We start from the raw sequence: 20,558 nt of genomic DNA, 5'->3' as shown, positions 1-20,558 counted from the left end.
ACATTCTGTAAGTGACATCACTCCAGATAGCCTGAAATCAAAGATTACTTTAGATCGGGCAGATCTAGGAGATTAACAGTTCCTCTGAACCAGTCTGTGTATCTCAGTCAGAATTCTGAGTTTGTGTTGGCAGATCTTCAGGAATATTCTGATAATATTAGCTCGACATCAGGGGGAAAATTGCCACAGGTCGAGAAGGTACATTAATGTTCTATATTGGGCGCAGTTTTATACTTAAAAAGAGCTCTTGTTTTAGAAAGGATCGTGATCTCTAATAATTCTTTTTCAAAACATCAATCTCAATCCTGTAGACTTCAGTTTAAATTAAAAGGGGAACAACTCTGTAAGGAACTTTTTTGGGTTTATTATTACTATGTTTCATTATAAAAGTTACACTATAAACTGATGTTATGAAAGTCATAAACCTTTTAGATCCATAATAATTATATACACTATGCAACATAAGTGCATGATGTTTTTGTCAATGTTAGCAGTGAAATAGTCCATTGTCAGAGGCCTGGGTACATGTACTTTTATAATTGATACAACAAAGAACCTTGACAAAAGATTATGAGATAAAAAATTTTTTTAAAAAAAGGAAAAGATAAATCATAATTGTAACAATATGATAATAACGTGTTTTGTTTAATATCAGACATTTTCATTCAATCAAAGTCAAGGTTTAATTAAATCTTCGATTTTGGTGTTCATATCTGAATGCAGATTGAAAAATGAAAATGCTGAATATTGAAAGCTGAGATACATTATAAAAATGACATGTACAAAGTAAAATTTTTTTTTTCTTCATATTTCTTTGAAGATAAAATATTCTAGTGCAATTGTTTGCATTGAACTACTTTTTGATTAAGAATTGAAAGAGTTACTTCCCTTGTTTATACTGACTCATCAGATAAATTCTGAAAATCTTTGAATGCAGTATTTATTTACATTATGCAGCATTTGATTGATAAAGGATGTAAAATTTATTAGACAGTATACTAAAGAATTGTCAAATCTCTTTGAATATCTACCATGTTTAAAATTATCTTTTTGAATGATATTAAAAAAATTAGATTTCTTTGAAGAGATTTTCCCCAGTGTTTTGACAAGACTAAACAAAATTTATTTTCTGCAATTTCTTATCTGGATTATGTTTTCTTTTGACAGTTTTTCCATCCAATCCCCTTTCAGTCTAAACAAGAAATATCACGAGAAGTTATACCTCGGTATGTACAGCTTCTTTACGACAGTAAATCTATAACTTGACACTTATGCTCCATTTCAGAGTTTTCAAATTAGACATTGAGGGCTTGTAGGAAAAGGATGTGACTGCCTAGGACCCACGTATGACATTCCTTATAAGGAGTAGAAGAAAATAGGAAGCAGGGATGTGAAACATATTCCATTATTCTGAATGTGAACAACAGAGATTTATTTTGTGTTTGTGTGACCTTGAACTCTGACATTAATAATCATGTCACCTTGTGAACTTTTGACATTTTTACTAATTGGCAGTATTTGTCTTGCATCATTAGTGGATGGTCAAAAGAAGAACAAACGTAAGTACTTAGCAGTGATTTGTCAACTAGAAAGCAAACCTGTTACATCTGCAGTCACTGCTAAAAGCATGACTTCCTGCAAATTAAAATCTTTAATTACATGACTATGCTGTACAGGCATGATTACTTTGACAGTACCAAGGATTGTGTTGAAATAATTTATGTTTAGGCATCCAGTTGAACTTTTGAAAACAAAGAATGAATTGTTGGAAAAGATATTTAATACATTTGATTTTGATCCCTATACATTTTTGAACCAAAGAAAACATTTATGAAGTTTGATCAATTGTCAAGGTCCTTTTCGTAAGTGTGAGCACATTGTTTCAGCTTTGAAAACTGGTGACATTCATATAATTAAATTACCATTATTTTTTGTTGTCAATGATTATAATAGAAATAATATATGTTATGATATGTGTAAGTTTGAAATGGATAGTCCACAATTATTTTTTTTTTTTGGCTTTGAAATTAAATTGGGTCTATTATTATAACAGTGCATGTAAAATCAGTTTCATCATAAAATTCATCAGTAATATAATAAAGTATTCTATCATTACTTTATCTAAGATCCTATATTCATCATTAACATTCATTATTTGATAAGAACAAATGATTATTAAAATAAGGATTAGTTCTAGTAAAGAAATTTTTTGACTCATGAATTCAATTTCATATATCATCTTTACCTTACATTTAACAGCCCCAAGATGGAAACCCAAGTCCAGACCATTCAATGGGGATAACATCATTGCCAAATCATCAGGGAGTAATATCAAAATTAGTTGTCCAGCTTACGGGTACCCTAAGCCAAAAATAACATGGTACAAAGAGGAGAACCTGTTTGATGCTAGCCAGAGACCAAAGGTATTGAAGTATTAATAATATTGATGTTGACCTACTTAAGTGATACCTGGGAATGGTAAAATTGCTATATACAGGGTTGTTTTCACCCTTAATCACATGCAAACACTTTTACCTCATTTTAAATTCACTCATACACACTTTGTAAAAAAGAGAGGTACATATACAACTCTGTGAACGTTGAATTACCCTGGGTAGTTAATGACAACAAGGGCATGGCGGCTGGCCCGGGCTAAAATAAAATGGGCAAAAATTTCTCCCATATAGAATGTGTTTAGTGAATTTGAGCCTTAACAATTGAGCTGCCTTAAACTTTAAAAAAAAAGAGTAAAGTTTGAACTTTCATACATCCTGTATATTAGCGGAAGCCAGATATTCCAGAAGTATTTTCATGTCGTAATGAGCGGCTTGATGGAAATAGGGGTCCATTTTTATGGTAAAAATGTACTGTAAAGTGATTTTTTTCTCATGTAAATTCATAGGGCCAAGGTTTAGATTAAATCAGAGTCTGTCACATTTTTCTTCGGTTATGATACAAAGTTTACTAACTGGAATTCACATATAAGGAATAACAAACCCATACATGAACATATGCACAACTCTTCATTACTCTGTAAGTATACTTACGTCATAAGTACCTAAACAGCTTTATAAGGAGCTTCCTGATAGGTCTAAAATATCCCCTCTATAGATAAGGGGACCTCTCTTAAATTGCAGTAGGTATTGTCAATCCTCAAGATTCAGAAAAAGATGCTTCAAACAACTCTTCTTAAAATGTAATCAAGTGTGCCCTAGAAATGAAATTGTAAGGTGATGATCTTGAGTGATGTGTTGCAATTCTAGTTTCAAACAAAATTATATAAGGTTTATAGTGAGCTGAAAATTTGTGGAAAATGCAAAATTATTGCTGACATGGTTATCTGAATATGCTGAAGGCATAAATTCACATTTTGAGAGGTTATATGTATATAATGAAAGAGAAATCTGTAACATGCATGTTTCAACATCGTCCATCAGCATCTTGAACTAGTAACAGTTATGACAAACACTGTGCTGTGTAATTCAGAATATTTGATGACAAATACCAAACTGTTTAACTCACTTTGTAAACTGCATTGCATCTTGCAAGAGGGGTGTTCAGCTGAAAATTCCTGGAGTCTTTAATATTACCACCCTTCTAATTTCCTCAGCTTTTTTCCTCTTGTGAAATAAACATCTCATGACTCAGTAATTCCTTTTATTTATATTGCCCAACAGATCCAAGACTTAGAGTCTTTGAAGGCTAAGATGAGAGAGCTCATCTCTTGGCATTGATTAAATGACTGCTGGGGAGGTGTTAGTGTTTTGCATTCAAAATGTTCATTGTTCTTAAGCATTGCTAAGTTATCACCTGGACTAGTAGTGCAAGTGGAAGATATTAGACATATGCACTGCACAGTTTAAAAGATTGGTTTTAAAAATGAAGTTTTATGTGGGTATATTGATGAAATGTTACATTAAACTCCATATGATGAATTCTGAGTGCACCAGCAACATATAATGCTCAAAAATTGATCTACATAAGATTACGTTAAATTATAATTTTCATATATGCACACACCATGTGCAGTATGAGGTTATGTAACAGTTCATTTTCATACAACTTCTAGAACAAATTTCTTTGATCATGTTGATAAGATTTGCGGTGCAATCTTCATGCTATTAAAGTGTTTGAAGACCATTTCCTCAAGCTTGAGTAAGTGAACTAAGAATATTTAAGTTTTCATTAAGCACATTTTTCATTGTATTACTCATTGTAAAATTAAATAAGAAAAAATTGAAATAATTTAGAAAGATTTCATTTTTGGTTTCGTGTATGCATGGTTCTATTCAGTAATTTCAGTTGTTTGGTATTTAGTAAGGTTCTCTTGCCAACTTGGATATTTTACTTGACAGGGAGATCCTTAGTTTACAATTTTATAAAAATAAAGATTCCTTGGTTTGTTGATTTATTTTTTACTTGCATTATTACATAAAATGACATGCAGTAGCATATAAATTTTTAATCTTAGCATTGTGTTTTCATTTTTTTTAATATCTGTTATACACTGTACTGTATAGATTACTGTGCTTACTGTTTTGTTCAATATCATTGCAGACAAAGGCCAGACACTTTGCCCTGAGTCTTAATGATGTACAGACATCAGACAGTGGGAAGTACAAATGTGTGGTCCAAAATTCCGAGGGCAGCATAGAATTCACCTTCATTGTCGATGTTATACGTAAGTTAATACATGTATTTGTATAAGGTACTAATTTAAAATTTTCCAGTGCAGACAACAATATACAGTTGTTGACTGGGGTAGACGGAAACAGTCCATCTGTTGGACCGAAGTGCAGGCTGTTGCCCAAGGCCGTAGGCCACAGGCAACAGCTCTCACTCTGGTCCAACAGATTGACTGTTTCCCGAGATTCCTGTCAACAACTGTTTTGATATACTCCTACTCAATCGAATTCATAAATTTAACAGAAAATAAAACTGTTTTGGGAGAGAGAGAGACTTTACGTGTATTTTATTAATAAACATTTTTCATATTTTTACTGTCCCTACTTTCAAGTATCGCCTGAATTTCATCCTCGTTCGCCGCAGCAAAACAAAGATCAGCCATTTCTGTTTATCTTAACAACAGGTTTAAACTACTCTGCACTCCATGGCTGATTACATTTAACTCACCGTTACCCGAATCAGCCAGAGTTTGCCGAATGAGGAAAAGATAACTCAATTTAGCGCCATTTGACATCAGCAGGCAACAGTCTTTTTTAACAGTCTATTTTAACAGTTCCTGGACCGACAGTTAGGGAAAACAGTTGAACTGTTGGACTGTTTTACAGTAAGAAATTATAAAGGGACTGTTTAGTAGGGGTATAACAAATCAAAATATTATCATGAAAAAGACATTGAAATATTAGAGAAATAATTCCAGCATTGGAGGTATTATTGGAGAATATATCCCGATAGATCTAGAGAGGGAAATAAAAACCAGGCCTGAAGGCTCACCTGCCACTTTTCACGGTGGTACCTTACCCACTCACTAAAAAAGTTTATGTACCACTTGAAACTGGGTTGAAAACAATTGTTCAGGTAGATTTAGTTTGTTCGTTAGTGTTTTCAATTTTTTTTTACTGCGTAACTCTGCTTTCACATGTTTTGCAACAGTGAAGCACCAAACACTGTCCTTGACCTTACTAACTCTTGACATAATCTGTTTCCTCGCAGACATTCGTCGTCCAGTGCTGTATATCTACCACTCAAAAATTGTCTGCATCATATAAAAATGCATGTTTCACTTTTGACTTATTTCTTTCTTCCTCTAGCATTTTAGAGTTTGTTTTGTAGGTTTTTTTTAGCTCACCTGAGCTGAAAGCTCAAGTGAGCTTTTCTGATCATCCGTTGTCCGTCGTCCATCCGTCTGTCCGTCCATCCGTCTGTAAACTTTTCACATTTTCAACTTCTTCTCAAGAACCATTGGTACAAAGTATTCTTGGGTGAAGGGACATTTAAATTGTTAACATAAAGGGCCAAGTCCCTTTATAAGGGGAGATAATCAAGAAAAGACAAAAATAGGGTGGGGTCATTAAAAAATCTTCTTCTCAAGAACCACTGGGCCAAAAAAACTAAAACTTATGTGGATGCATCCTGGGATAGTGTAGATTCTAAATTGTTCAAATCAGGACCCCCAGGATAGGGCGGGACCACAATAGGGAATCCAAGTTTTACTTTGAAATATATAAGAAAAATCTTTAAAAATCTTCTTCTCAAGAACCACTGGACCAGAAAAGCTGAAACTTATGTGGAAGCATCCTGGGGTAGAGTAGATTCTAAATTGTTCAAATCAGGACCCCCGGGGTAGGGCGGGGCCACAATAGGGAATCCAAGTTTTACATTGAAATATATAGGAAAAGTCTTTAAAAATCTTCTTCTCAGGAATCACTGGACCAGAAAAGCTGAAACTTATGTGGAAGCATCCTGGGGTAGTGTAGATTCTAAATTGTTCAAATCATGACCCCCAGGTTAGGGCAGGGCCACAATAGGTATTACAAGGGGGGAAATCTGGTAAAGAACAGCATGGCCAAAGTTACTCAGGTGAACGATGTGGCCCATGGGCCTCTTGTTTTATCTTGACTTGTGTTATGTGACATCCTGCAACGTCAACTATTATACCTTTTTAATGACGATTATAGTGATTTGATTGGAGACATTAATTAGTGTATTGTTTGCAAATGACTAAATTTTGATGTGCTCCATGACCCCATTTTTGCAGTTTTAAATTCAAAAACTATTTTGAAGTATATCATGATATGCCCAGTATTTGAATTCTTAAATGCAAATTATTTAGATTTATTGTTAAAATAGGTGTACCAAATTTGTAGGTTAATATCCTCCTTCAGTGTACCTTTTCATTCCTTAAAAGCAATGGGCCTTGTCCCCTTAGGGGCCTCCGTCAGCTCCTTTACTTTCAGGGAATGGACCTATTCTTAATCTCTTGAGAAACAAGGCAAAAAAAAAATACTGTGGTATTTATCTAATTTTTAATAGCTCAGTACTAGAGCAAAACACACTCATAGTGAAGTGCCTGGGACGAACAATTTTGCTTCTTTATCAACGTAATTGGTTATGTCAGTTAAGTTCACAATACTTTTTAAAACCACAGGGATTGAAAATCACTTCACTATAAGCATTAATTCTTTATATGCGTGTTCGCTATAAGCATGTTTTACTGTATATTGATTTAACATTCAGGAACCTCGTGGCCACTAGAGTTGGAGGAGCCACGAAATGCCACAGTAATGGAGGGAGAGAGGGTGGTGTTCCGGTGCCGTGCCTTGAATGACCCAGATGCCACCACTCAGTGGATAAAGCGGGACACTGAAGTTGGTGATTCAGGTGGATCCAATAAAGATGTATGTGTCTACTAAACCATTCCAACCTCACAATGCAGTGAAATGAAAATAATTATGATAACACACAGAATTTTTACTGGTGTGTGACATATAAATTGCAGATCATGGCCATGAGTATTATAGAAAATATTAATCTTGGTACTTGTTGAACATTCATTAGCTTTTATATACATTTATGCTTGTTTAGAGCTGTCCTGTACAAGATCTTTTATGATTATGATCAGTCCTGTGACTGTCAAAGTTGACTTTACCTTCTATTGGTTATTCACTGCTTGACTTTACTGTGTTTTAAATATTTTCTTAGTGGCTCCGCTCAGCAAGCACCTGATCAGTGTCTCTGTCTGTCCAAAATCACTTTTCAGGAATATATTTTCTCTCTCCTCGCCCAATCAGGCTGAAACATGAATCAGAGAGTGTCTGTGGATAAAGGGTGTCCAGTGACCTTGAATTAATTTGAAGATCAAAGGTCAGGGTTAAAAAAAAAAATCAAACTTTACCTATAGAGTGCTCAAGAGTAAAGTGTGTGCAGTGACTTTGAACAAATTCCTGGATTAAAGGTCAAAGTAAAAAAATATCATCTCAAGCCAAGGTCCGGAGTCCGCATACGTAGCTCTCTCCTACCCGTGGCTGCTTGATCACAAAAATTGTCGTAATCTTGAATATTTATGCCTCTATGTTGTGACATCATGTTCAGCCAATGACAATATTTGTTTCCATCGCAATTGAAATCAACAACTGACATTAGCAGTATACAAGAAATGTTTTGTATTAACTGTGATTGGGTATTGAAAGGTCGCATCAAAGTTCATCATCCGACTATGCTTTACTTGCATTGGTCAATATTTAAATGAGCTGCAAAATATTCTCTTCTCATTCAACCATGGCCAGATGGGAGTGGATCTTACATTTTGGCCGTGGTTTGCGACAATGTCTAAAATCCTTGTCTGGAGAATGTTATGTTTTCTCTTTCTTTGGCTCAATCTAGATCTTGCTTCACCCAACTAGTTTATGGGTAAAGGTGTACAGTGGCTGCAACGTTATTGTTGACAAACCAATCGTGTAGAATCGTTCGTGTAACGTGCGTGATCGTTCGTGTAACGTGCGAGATCGTGCGTGTATCAGACTCAATCGTTTGCGGTTTTAATCGTGCGTGATCGTGCGTTAAGAAACGTGTAAATTTCGTTTTGTAAGTTTTTATCGGAATGTTATTTGTTATACAAGCATTTCGCTTGTTTGTTTTTTTTAATCCAAATAAAACAAATGAAGCGCGATTTACATAATTAAAAGCAGAATGAGCTAATTATCGCTTGGAACTAAGCAATATATTAGGTCGTACAATATTGTGTTCTCGTCAAATAGCTTGATTTTTTGTGATAAACCTTACTTAGATGTGTAAGGATTTTTTCTCTGATGTTAATTATGTTTACTGCTAATTATGGTCAAGATATTTTTAAAATCAAAAGATCAAAAATAGATAGTTTTACAAATAAATAAATAAACAATTCTCAATGCTTACATAAATATTTAATTGGCAAATGTACATGTACACGACATGATTGTCGGGGTTTCGTTTATCAGTGTTTATCTTTGGAGCTTACTTTAATTATTTTTTTAATTTCTGCAAATAAATGATTTGTAAAATAATTGTTATTTTAGAGATTCAGAAATGGAAACATGGACATAACTTATAATTCATTTTCATGCCATTTTTATGCCCCGCCATGAATATGGCCGGGGCATATAGTGTTTGTCATGTCCGTCTTCCGTCCTTCCGTCCTTCTGTCCTTCCGTCCTTCCGTCTGTCCTTCCGTCACACTTTGCGTTTAGCTCTGTTCAAAGCTCAGTTTCAAAGATACCATTCAAGATATTTTTATCAAACTTCATATGCTGATAGATATTGATGAGAGCTATGCAACTGCATCAACATTTTTTGACCTTGACCTTTCCTTTGACCTTGACCTCACTTTTCTTAAATTAGTGTTTAGCTCAGTTTTAAAGATACCATTCAAGGTAGTGTAATCAAACTTCATATGTTGATGCATACTGATGTAAGCTATTCAACTGCATCAACATTTTTTGACCTTGACGTTTCTTTTGACCTTGACCTCACTTTTCTTAAATTAGTGTTTAGCTCAGTTTTAAAGATACCATTCAAGATAATGTAATCAAACTTCATTTGTTGATACATACTGATGTAAGCTATTCAACTGCATCAACGTTTTTTGACCTTGACCTTTCTTTTGACCTTGACCTCACTTTTTAGGTCACCTGAGTCACTCAGGTGACCTATTGCTATCCGTTTTTGTCCGTCGGCGTGCGACGTGCGTCGTGCGATGTGCGTTAACATTTGAACATGTTTAGCTTCTTCTCTGAAACCGCTCAACCAATTTCAACTAAATTTGGCATATAGCATCTATGGGTGAAGGGGAACAAAAATTGTGAATTTCATGGTCCCTGCCCCTCTGGGGCCTGAGGGGTGGGGCTAAAACCACCAAAATTAATGCAATCTTTAAAAATCTTCTTCTTTACTCCTGGACATCAAGCAGTCAAACTGTTGGCATCATTGTAATAAGCATTGAGTCCTCTACCAAAATTGTGAAATTCATGGCCCCAGGGTCAGGGGTTCTGGTGCTAGGGCGGGGCTATATAGATCACATAGTGAAAGTGCATTATTTCTTTGAAAATCTTCTTCTCTGCTCCTGGGTATTAAATAAACTAACTAAGTATATAGTTATGATGAGTAAGAGTGACTCTTCCAAAATTGTGAAATTCATGGCCCCAGGGGCAGGGGTTCTGGTGTTAGGGCGGGGCTCTATTGATTATATAGTGAAAATGCATTAGTTCTTTGGAAATCTTCTTCTCTGCTCCTGGGTATTAAATAAACTAACTAAGTATATAGTAATGATGAGTAAGAGTACCTCTTTCAAAATTGTGAAATTCATGGCCCCAGGGGCAGGGGTTCTGGTGTTAGGGTGGGGCTCTATTGATTATATAGTGAAAATGCATTAATTCATTGAAAATCTTCTTCTCTGCTCCTGGATATTAAATAAACTAACTAATTACATAGTTAGGATTAGCAAGAGTGCCTCTTTCAAAATTGTGAATTTCATGGCCCGTGGGTCAGGGGTTCTGGTGTTAGGGCGGGACTCTATTGATCATATAGTGAAAATGCATTAATCCTTTGAAAATCTTCTTCTCTGCTCCTGGGTATTAAATTCAGTAACTAAGTACATAGTTATGATGAGCAAGGATGCCTCTTCCAAAATTGTGAAATTCATGGCCCCGGGGACAGGAGTTCTGGTGTTAGGGCGGGGCTATATAGATCCTATAGTGAAGGTGAATTATTTCTTTGAAAATCTTCTTCTCTGCCCCTGGGTATTGCTTAAACAGACTAAAGTACATTGTTATGATACACAAGGATGCCTCTTCCAAAATTGTGAATTTTATGACCCCAGGTTTAAAGGGTTCTGGTGGGGGGGGGGGGGGGGGGGGGGGGGGGCTTCTATTGATTATAAAGTGAAAAAGCAAAATTTCTTTGAAAATATTCTTTTCTTCTTCTGGTTAAAAAAGCAAAGAAGCTAAGTGTATAGTTATGATGAGCAAGTGTGCTTCTTCCAGAGTAGTGAATTTCATGACCCCTGGGTCAGATGTGCTGGTGTGAGGGTGGAGCTCTTGATAATTTAGTGAAAATGCATTAATTCTATTAAATAATCCTGTTTGCTCCTTAGTGTTAAGCAGATAAACAAAGTGATGATGAGCAAACATATGGTCCCAGGGTCAGAAGCTCTGGTGTTTTGGGGGTGGGGGATTGGGGGGGGGGGGGGCTCTATTGATAATATAGTGGAATCTGTAGTAAAAATGCATTATTTATTTAAAAATCTTCTCCGCACCTGGGCATATCTGAGGCAAACAGAGTAAAAGTTTTTATAAGGAAGGGAATTTTTACCAGATTTTTGAACATCTGGACCATTTGGTCAAGTGTTCTGGTCCTGGCCAGGGCTTTATTAGTTTGTATTCTACTGAGAGGAGTTATTCCCCTTTGCCATTTACTTTTGATAATTTATCACTGTAAATAATGTACTTGAAAGGTAAATAGAACAAGAGAATTATGCAAAAACTTTTATTGTATTAATACAAAAAGTACTTTCATAGTTTTAATGATCAGATAGACTTGTAAGTAGTAGATAAATAAAAATGAGACAAAAATAACTTGTCTTATTAAATATTCATCAAAGACCAAGAGATGCCAATGTAAGAGATTTCAACAAAGGATTAAAATAGTACAGAAGCATTGATAATTTGTTAATATACTGTATAGTGATAGTGATAAATGGGGAATAGATTAGAACCTAATTTATGAACTGTTAATGAATATTAAGACCAATTATTTTGTTGATCATGATCACCCTATTTTTCTTGCTTTTGGGCAACAAAGCTTCACCTTTCAGTTCATTTTATACTCTATGCATCTTTGAAATTGTTGTATCATACTCAGGTGACCGTTAAGGCCCTTGGGCCTCTTGTCTTAAATTAGTGTTTAGCCCAGTTTTAATGAAAGCATTCAAGATATTTTTAACAAACTTCATATGCTGATACATAATGATGAGAGCTATTCAACTGCATCAATATTTTTGACCTTGACCTTTCCTTTGACCTTGACCTCACTTTTCTGAAATAAGTTTTAGCTCAGTTTTAAAGATACCATTCAAGATAGTGTTATCAAACTTCATATGCTGATACATACTGATGAGAGCTATTCAACTGCAACAACATTTTTTGACTTTGACCTTTCCTTTGACCTTGACCTCACTTTTCTTAAATCAGTGTCAAACCTCATATGCTGATACATACTGATGAGAACTATTCAACTGCATCAATATTTTTTGACCTTGACCTTTCTTTTGACCTTGACCTCACTTTTCTTAAATTAGTGTTTAGCTCAGTTTTAAAGAAACCATTCACAATATTTTTATCAAACTTCATATGCTAATACATACTGATGTAACCTTTTCAACTGCATCAACATTTTTTTACCTTGACCTTTCCTTTGAACTTGACCTCACTTTTCTTAAATTAGTGTCAAACTTCATATGCTGATACATACTGATGTAAGCTATTCAACTGCATCAATATTTTTTCACCTAGACCTTTCCTTTGACCTTGACCTCACTTTTCTCAATTTGTGTTAAAATCTTGCATTACTAATATACCCTTGGCGGGGCATTCATGTCCTATGGACATATTTCTAGTTTTTTTCAAACTTATCCCTTTCCGCATAGTATGAAATCCAATTCAATCAAAACTCACGGTCCATCTTCATGTACATCTTCTGATAGAAGGGGAAAAATCAGTTTTCTCAAGTCGGAGAATTACGTAAATAATTATTTGTAATCTAAAATAATTAATAAGTCTTACATGTATTTAGTTCCAGAAAAATCCATTTCTTTTTTTTTTTCTTTTTTTCATTTTTCAAGATATCAATAATTATTTGAAATCTAAAATAAGTATAAAGCCTTCTTTCGTTTTGAAAATATCCATTCCTAAAGAATTTGAACTATTTTGCGTGAAGAATCGTGCGTTTGCGTTAGCAATCGTGTAAGATCGTGTAACGTGTAGAATCGTGTGCGTGAAGGATCGTTCGTGCAACAGATTTTATCGTGCGTTAATCGTGCGGAATCGTTCGTGTAACGTGATCGTTTGTGTAAGTTGTCAACAATAACGTTGCAGCCACTGTAAGTCTGAGGTCAAGGTCAAAGCATAACTCTGTTTAAAATCCTTATTTTGAGCATATTTTCTCTCCCCTTTGTCCAATTGTCCAATCTGGATCATACTCCAACCAAAGAGTTCCATCTAAAAAATTGTTGAGGGGGTGGGTGTGGGGGGGGGGGGGGGGGGTGAAACAACCAACCAACCAACCTACATGTAATGTCCTAAGGGTGCAACAATAAACCGTTTGACGGTATATCGCGGTATATTTTTCCACGGTTCAATTCACGATATGCTAAACTGATATCGCGGTTCGGTTCAATCGGTCCAGAATTATCCATTTTGTCCGTTTTATCTCTTTCTTTACTATTTCAAAATGGCTTCCGCGCAAAACGTGAGGTCGCCAATAACGCATTTACGGCAGTTAAACTTATCTCCAGCATCGTACAGACCTCATATTTAACACAGAGAAGGACTTAATGTGATTATAGGTTATGGATGTTAAGACAAATGATAAACCCTTTAGATCTTAACGTATTCTTTGGTAATACTATACATGATATTCCATCACGGGTGTATTTCGATGAAAATTCGCTGTTTTGTTGACTAAAACATATTAACACGAGAAATATGACAACTGGTTTTTTACGTAAATAAAAGGAATAAAAGAATGAATGTCTTCCTTTTTCATTCCATTTTAAAAGAGAGGTTATTAGGAAAGGTCCCCGTAGTTCCCTGTAAATGTTCATCATTGGTTTAGAATGTTGTCACAACTCAAAAGATCTACCTAACAATCCAATTTAAGTTAACAAAATGTTATTTTAAGGTACTCCGATCCTCAGGTTCTGAAAATCAGGCATTGAGTAATTGAAAATGCTCACAAAAACGTCTCTGAATTCTCAAAGTAACGTGTTTTTACCCACGATAATTCTTCAAATTTAATCTTTAAAGTTTATCATATTATATAGGGAAAATTAGTAAATCTCAAATAAATTTTCACGAAATGCGAATAAAAACACCTACTATGCATTTTCCAATTTAAATTTGATCAACAAACACATTTTAGAAATAAAAATCATAGGTATCCAGGCTTTTGAAGAAATTGCACAATGTTCATACATATAAGGTACTTTAATTTCTTCTATTTACTTTGATCATTTTACAATGCATAGTGTATTAAGATTTTCCTATCATTGCAAAACACCATAAATCACTTCTAATTTCATATCATGTAAATAAACATTGGTATCTATGGTTAGACTAAAATGAACCTCAATTTCTTTAAGTATGTAATTTTAAAATACTTTTATGGGGTAAAAATTTCGACATTTTATAAGACCTTTCTGAGAACTTCGAAGAACCTTGAAGCACATTGAGAGGTATAAAATGAAAATTGTTGCATGAAAAGATTTGATTTTCAAGCTTCATTTTGAGACTTTTTGAATTAAATTATAAATTGAAGAGTTATCCTTCCTGGCTGAGGATCAGAGTACCTTAATTATTATTAAAAAATATGAACATTTTATATATCCCTGTCAAGTTTTAAAAAGATATGACGACAAACTTGAAAGACTTTTTAACCTTGTCATGTATTGTGATACATATCGTATCGTGAACTGAATACCGTGACACGTATCGTATGGTGAGGTTAGTGTATCGTTGCACCCCTATAATGTCCCTTACTAAAAGTGGGGCCCTTTGAGATGGACACCATCTCATTGTCAATGATATCTATATTTCCTATATATTGTACATGTATCCTATTTTTGGGGTTCAATTTTGCTGTAATTGTTATGTGTGCTTTCAGTTTCTTCCAAGCAATGGACCAGAAATCGTTATTGAAAATGCTAGTCCAGAAGATGCAGGAAAATACACTTGTATGGTAGGAAATTATATTGGAATAAAGTCAGTTGATGTCTGGTTAACAGTAAGACAGACCACCACAACAACCACTACTACCACCACAACAAAACCACCAACCACCACCACCACCACAACAACAACCACCACAACCACCACTCCAACAACAACCACCACCACCAGAAGACCAACAACTACCACAACAACAACGACACCACGACCAACAACTGTAAATACTCTGATACAATTCCCATACCTACCAGATACCACAGATGATGAGGACCTGGAGGGTAATGTGTTATTCACTTTGATAATGCTAAACCTTTTATGTTCTTTTTCTGGAGATTAAATATCAAAGAAAGTATTCAATAAATATTTTTCAAACTTTCAGAAATACATGTCATTTGAACACGTGTACCTGATATTTTCAGATTAATTTGCCAAAATTAAAAAAAAAGTATTTCTTTTATGGTTTTACCCTTCCTTGAAATTATCAAACTCTTCTGCAATATAAGCCCATATACATTTCATGTCTGATCTACCTTTTTTCATTGTATACCATGATATACATGTACTTTTAGGTATATTATCTTTAAGAACACAAATATACCTGAGAAGGAAATTTCTGTGATCAGAAGATAATGTTTTGGCAAATAAAAAGGAATTTATAGTACTACAGTGTCTTTATTTTCAGTAGTTTCCAAGTTAGTTAAGCTTAGGTGACAGTGTTTAATGGTTTTTTTTTCTAATGTGTTCAGAAACCAGTGTCTGAGTAACTCTTAGTCATTTGCTTCTCACATACCAAATTATGGAGCATTAATGTTGTACATAATTTGAAAAGTGGGCAAGGTTACATAAATTGAATTTAATGAATCCGTCATTAAAAACAACTTCCATCAGTACTTTCAGTACTTTGATTTTTTTTTTTTGCTAACATGTTTGGAAACCAGTGTCTGAGTAGACATGTTTTATCTTTTCTACAAGGAGGAAGTGGAAATGATATGGAAAAGGAGAAGAAGAAGAAAAAAAAGAAGAAGAAGAACAAAAAGAAGAAGAAGAAAAACAAGAAGAAGAAAAAGAAGGAACGCCAGAGGGAGCGAGAACGAAAGCAGCAACAGCGGGAAAAAAAACGCAAGGAGGAGCTAGATCGCACGAACAAGGAGGACCGAATGGAAGATAACAGAGATATTGGCAACTTCCCAGATTTCAACAATCCTGACATCTATAACAACAACCAAGGTGAGGCTATTCTTTCTACTGCTCTGGGATCTATTATCTCCATAGTCAAATGAGAATCAATGAGTGGCCATTGAAATATGGCTGTAAGCTAGGTTTTATCTATGAAAGCCAGATTACTTGGATTTCAAGAATTTCAAGAGTGCCCCAAGGAGAAGTTAAAGAAGTTCGATTCAAATCATGCTGTTCTGACTGTTAAATACCATCCCTTTCAAACAGTACTTTCACCAATTTTGTTCATAAAATATTATTTTATAATGGAAAGATGACTATATGCACAAATCTTAACTGCATGTAGGGATTATTTTTTTTAAAAAATCATGTCAAAAAAAAGATGTAATACACTATTACAATTTGTATTTCTCATTTCCTTTTTGGTTTGAAACAAAAATGATTTTACTACAAGTATAATAATGCTTTATTTATCGGTAAATCTCTCTCCACAACAAATATTTACTTGAACTTTTCCCTCCTTTTTTTCAACTAGGTGTTATTGTGCCAGATTTCCGTTTCCCGTCCACAACTCCACCATCAGAGGAAGACAATATTTTCGTAAATTCTGGAAATCCTGACAACGACAGACTCCCCATTAATAGGGATACATTTCAGGATTTCCCAGCAGGGACACAACAGCATTCTGAGGAGGAAGAGGGAATGAGTGCATGGACGATTTACATTATTGTGGGTCTGGTGGCAGGTGGTGTCCTCCTTGTAGGGCTGGTGGCGATTGTGGTGGCACTCTGTTGTAATCGTATTGAGGACCGAAATGGGTACAAACACACATCAGTGTGAACAGACATTGAGCCCTCGTCCTCGTTTTATATGTTGCAATGCATTTTGAGGACAATGACAAAATTTTTAATTACATTTTAAATGGTTGCCATTTGCTACGTACAAGATAGCAATTGTGAAATGGTATATTCACACAGCTGAACAGTGATGACACTGAAATGAGAGGGCAGCATTAAATCTTGAAGTAAATACCATTTTGGTGACTACATCCTATGAAACTGCAATGAAAGTTTCTTTGTGAACACAAACATTAATAAGAAACTTTAAAAATGTTAATATAGTATGAACACTGCCACAACGAAACAGTTTTTCAACTGACATGTGTATGTGTAATTACATATATGTAACACATCATAAATGATAGTCATATTTAGTATTGATATGTGTTTATGAAAAGTTCATTGTTGATATTTTTGTCTTTTATTGTATATTTCACTTGGTGCATGTTATGTGTACATTCTGGTCAGTGTGCAATATGGTTTGATATTGTAAGTTTCTTGTCTCGAGACATTTCTGTATTAATTATGTTAGTACAATAGTAATTGTTTCTTTACATTTTATAGCATCCCTCAAAATGTATGGATGTTAATTCTTAATATTGTATATATATTTTCTGCCCTTGCTGGAAGGACAGTCACCTATCTACTTTATTTGAATTTTATTAACTAATGTTAAAAACTTCTTTTTTTTTTTTAATTCATAAGTCACTTATCGTACATTTACCAACAATCTGTGTATGTGTTTTATATATTTGACCAGTTACTTTAATGGTGCTGTTGTGTCATTTACATGCAGGTAAATGCTTTAAATTTGAGTATCTTTTTCATACTCCAGTGAGTGTATTTATTGTCCATTTTGAATTATCCTTCTCTCAGAATCACCCAATTAATGTAATTATTTAAACCTCTTGAAGAACAAATGATATCTTCATTAAGTAAAGAAACATACTTTAATTGTTTGAATATCAAAATCCTTTAGATTCATTTTGGATCCTAATACATGATGAAGTAAGATCTTTCAATTAAAAGAACTAGTCTATTGGGTTTTTTTCCCCACTGATTTTTTTACCAAGAATTTCATATAATGCATAGGAAAAATTTCTTTTCTTAAATTTCTCACAAAGTCAATGTATGATGTAACTATTTATTAAAAAAACGTATGATGTACCTGTATTCAAAAAGATGTCAAGGAAACTAAAATAATATCCTGTTAAGTCTTAAGTCCCATACAGTTCACAAAATCAGGAACCATTTATAATAAAAATCACATTAAGTTTGTCTCTTGAAATGTATTTATTTGATGCATGTCTCTTTTTGTAATTATTTTGTGAATATTCTGAATATTAGCCTCATTTTGACATAGTACATGTAAGTATACTCAATATATTGTAGATATACTCATCAGAGGTGATGAGATTTGATCCTTTAGAAGGATATCTTTTACATCTACGAGTACATTGTTTAAATTTGTAATCTTTACAGGGAAAAGTAGGCCAGACTAGGTATATTCTGCATGTGTATCACAAAACCATAAAGCAATCTCAGATTCCAACTTGCATTTTTACCATTCAACATGTTCAAGGTATTGAAAAGTTTACAATGGTTTATTAGGCATATTGTGTGCATATGCCATTTCTTAAAACTATCAGTAATGATAATTTCAAAATTGTTTGAACATTTTATACTACTTGTATTCTAGGGAGAAAAAAAAAATTATTCTCGTAGATGTGAATCAAAGAATTTACTTTCAATGGCTATAAGAAGAATAGTGTTTTATATACAAATTACATTTAAGTTAATAGGGTTTTTTAATTTTTAAGGGAAAATTACCTATTTTCACTAAAGGCAATTTTACTGTAATAATTGAATGTTTTAAACAAAATACAAATGCAATATATGCAAGTTTGGTATACCATGTGGGGCACAAAATTTGAGACAAATTATATTGAAGATGAAAACTTTAAAGGAAACATAATTTCTTTCCTTGTTTGAGTTCTCTCCCATAGCAGAGGGTCATTTGTCCGTAAGTATATCAACATGTAAAGGAAATATGTAAAAATGAAGAAAACGTACTGGTCAGATGTTGTTTGAGTAGTTCAGAAGTCCGGTGTTTCCTTATAATATTTTACAAACTATTGATATTAACATGCATATACTCATTTCAATAATCTGTATTGGGTCAAAAGAATTTATAGTATGGCATTGTTGTTCAGTATTCATGTTGAATATATTACACTGTAGTCAATGTATAGTTCAAAAATGAGATCATCAATTTAAGTCCTTTAAGTTTTGTTTGTAGTTTACATTTTTAGTCAATAAAGTATCCATTTATAAGTACCCTGAATAGTTGTTTTCTAATCTGTTTAGTTGTGGAAGGCTGGTAAATGCTGGATTATATGATATATTATATGATTATGTGATCCTAAGTTCGACAACAAAGGATCAAATAGTAGACTTAACCATGTAGAATTCTGACAAAAACATTATAGGACATCTGAGATAAACCTCTTCATGCCAATAAGCCTTTATTTTGAAATTTATACTAAAATTCTGTGTTTTTGGTTGAAGATGAAATTTAATACTTGGCAATTCATATTGTGCCTTTTTGAGAGCAACAAGCAAATAGATTGCTCAACTTGACAGCAATTTGACATCACAGCTTTTCCTTTGTCTTTATCAAATGTCTGACTCCAAGAATTTACAAGATCATAATTAAATTTGGGTAAAGGAGATTATTTCAAATAAAGGGCCAAGCCCCATTCCAACGGCCATTCCCAGGGGTAGGTGGGGCCACAATAGTGAATCAAAGTGTTATATTGATATACATAGGAAAAATCTTCTTCTCAAGAACCACTGGACCAGAAAAGCTGAAACTTATATGGAAGCATCCTGAGATAAGTAGATTCAAAATTGTTCAAATCATTTCCCCCGATGGTCGGGTGGAGCCACAATAGGGATTATACAGGGAAATACCCTTAAGCCCCGTCATGGATAAATCATACTAATTTTAAATGTAGAAGCATCCTTTGGTAGTGTTCATCCATTTTTAGGTCATCTGAATCACTCAGGTGACCTATTGCTATCTGTTTTCGTCTGTTGTCGTGCGTTGTGTGTTAACATTTGACCATTTTTAGCTTCTTCTCTGAAACAGCTTAACTAATTTGAACCAAATTTGACATATAGCATCTATGGGTGAAGGGGAACAAAAATTAAGAATTTCATGGCCCCTGCCCCCTTGGGGCCTGAGGGGTGGGGCTAAAACCTCAAAAATTAATGCAATCTTTAAAAATCTTCTTTACTCCTGGACATCAAGCAGTCAAACTGTTGGCATGAAAATCTTCTCTGCTCCTGGGTATTAAATAAACTAACTTACATGTAGTACATAGTTATGATGAGCAAGAGTGCCTCTTCCAAAATTGTGAATTTCATGGCCCCAGGGGTTCAGGTATTACATGTAGGGTGGGGCTATATTGATCATATAGTTAAAATGCATTAATTCTTTGAAAATCTTCTCTGCCCCTGGGTATTAAATAAAGTAACTAAGTACATAGTTATGTTGAGCAAGAGTGCCTCTTCTAAAATTATGAATTTCATGGCCCCAGGG

At 34.2% G+C, this 20,558-nt stretch overlaps 1 protein-coding gene across 3 annotated transcripts in view; it reads left to right on the top strand.

Moving 5' to 3' along the window:
- Positions 1-19,298, top strand: part of LOC133194033 (fibroblast growth factor receptor 4-like) — a 31,090-nt gene extending 11,792 nt beyond the window's left edge. For 2 of the 3 annotated variants that reach the window (XM_061329953.1, XM_061329952.1), the window contains exons 2-8: positions 1,286-1,559; positions 2,260-2,423; positions 4,558-4,681; positions 7,201-7,361; positions 14,875-15,217; positions 15,912-16,166; positions 16,651-19,298. In XM_061329953.1, coding sequence (XP_061185937.1) covers positions 1,475-1,559; positions 2,260-2,423; positions 4,558-4,681; positions 7,201-7,361; positions 14,875-15,217; positions 15,912-16,166; positions 16,651-16,955 — 1,437 coding nt within the window. In that variant the 5' untranslated portion in view covers positions 1,286-1,474 and the 3' untranslated portion in view covers positions 16,956-19,298. The remainder of the gene's footprint in view (positions 1-1,285; positions 1,560-2,259; positions 2,424-4,557; positions 4,682-7,200; positions 7,362-14,874; positions 15,218-15,911; positions 16,167-16,650) is intronic. The other variant, XM_061329954.1, reaches the window with a different exon arrangement.
- Positions 19,299-20,558: the final 1,260 nt, after the last annotated feature.

This window comes from Saccostrea echinata, unplaced genomic scaffold, assembly GCF_033153115.1.
Source record: "Saccostrea echinata isolate AGI-Se365-2 ecotype Australia unplaced genomic scaffold, CSIRO_AGI_Sech_v1 ptg000028l, whole genome shotgun sequence".
In the NCBI taxonomy this organism is placed as follows: Eukaryota; Metazoa; Mollusca; class Bivalvia; order Ostreida; family Ostreidae; genus Saccostrea; species Saccostrea echinata.
This window is presented reverse-complemented; position numbering and strand designations above follow the sequence as displayed.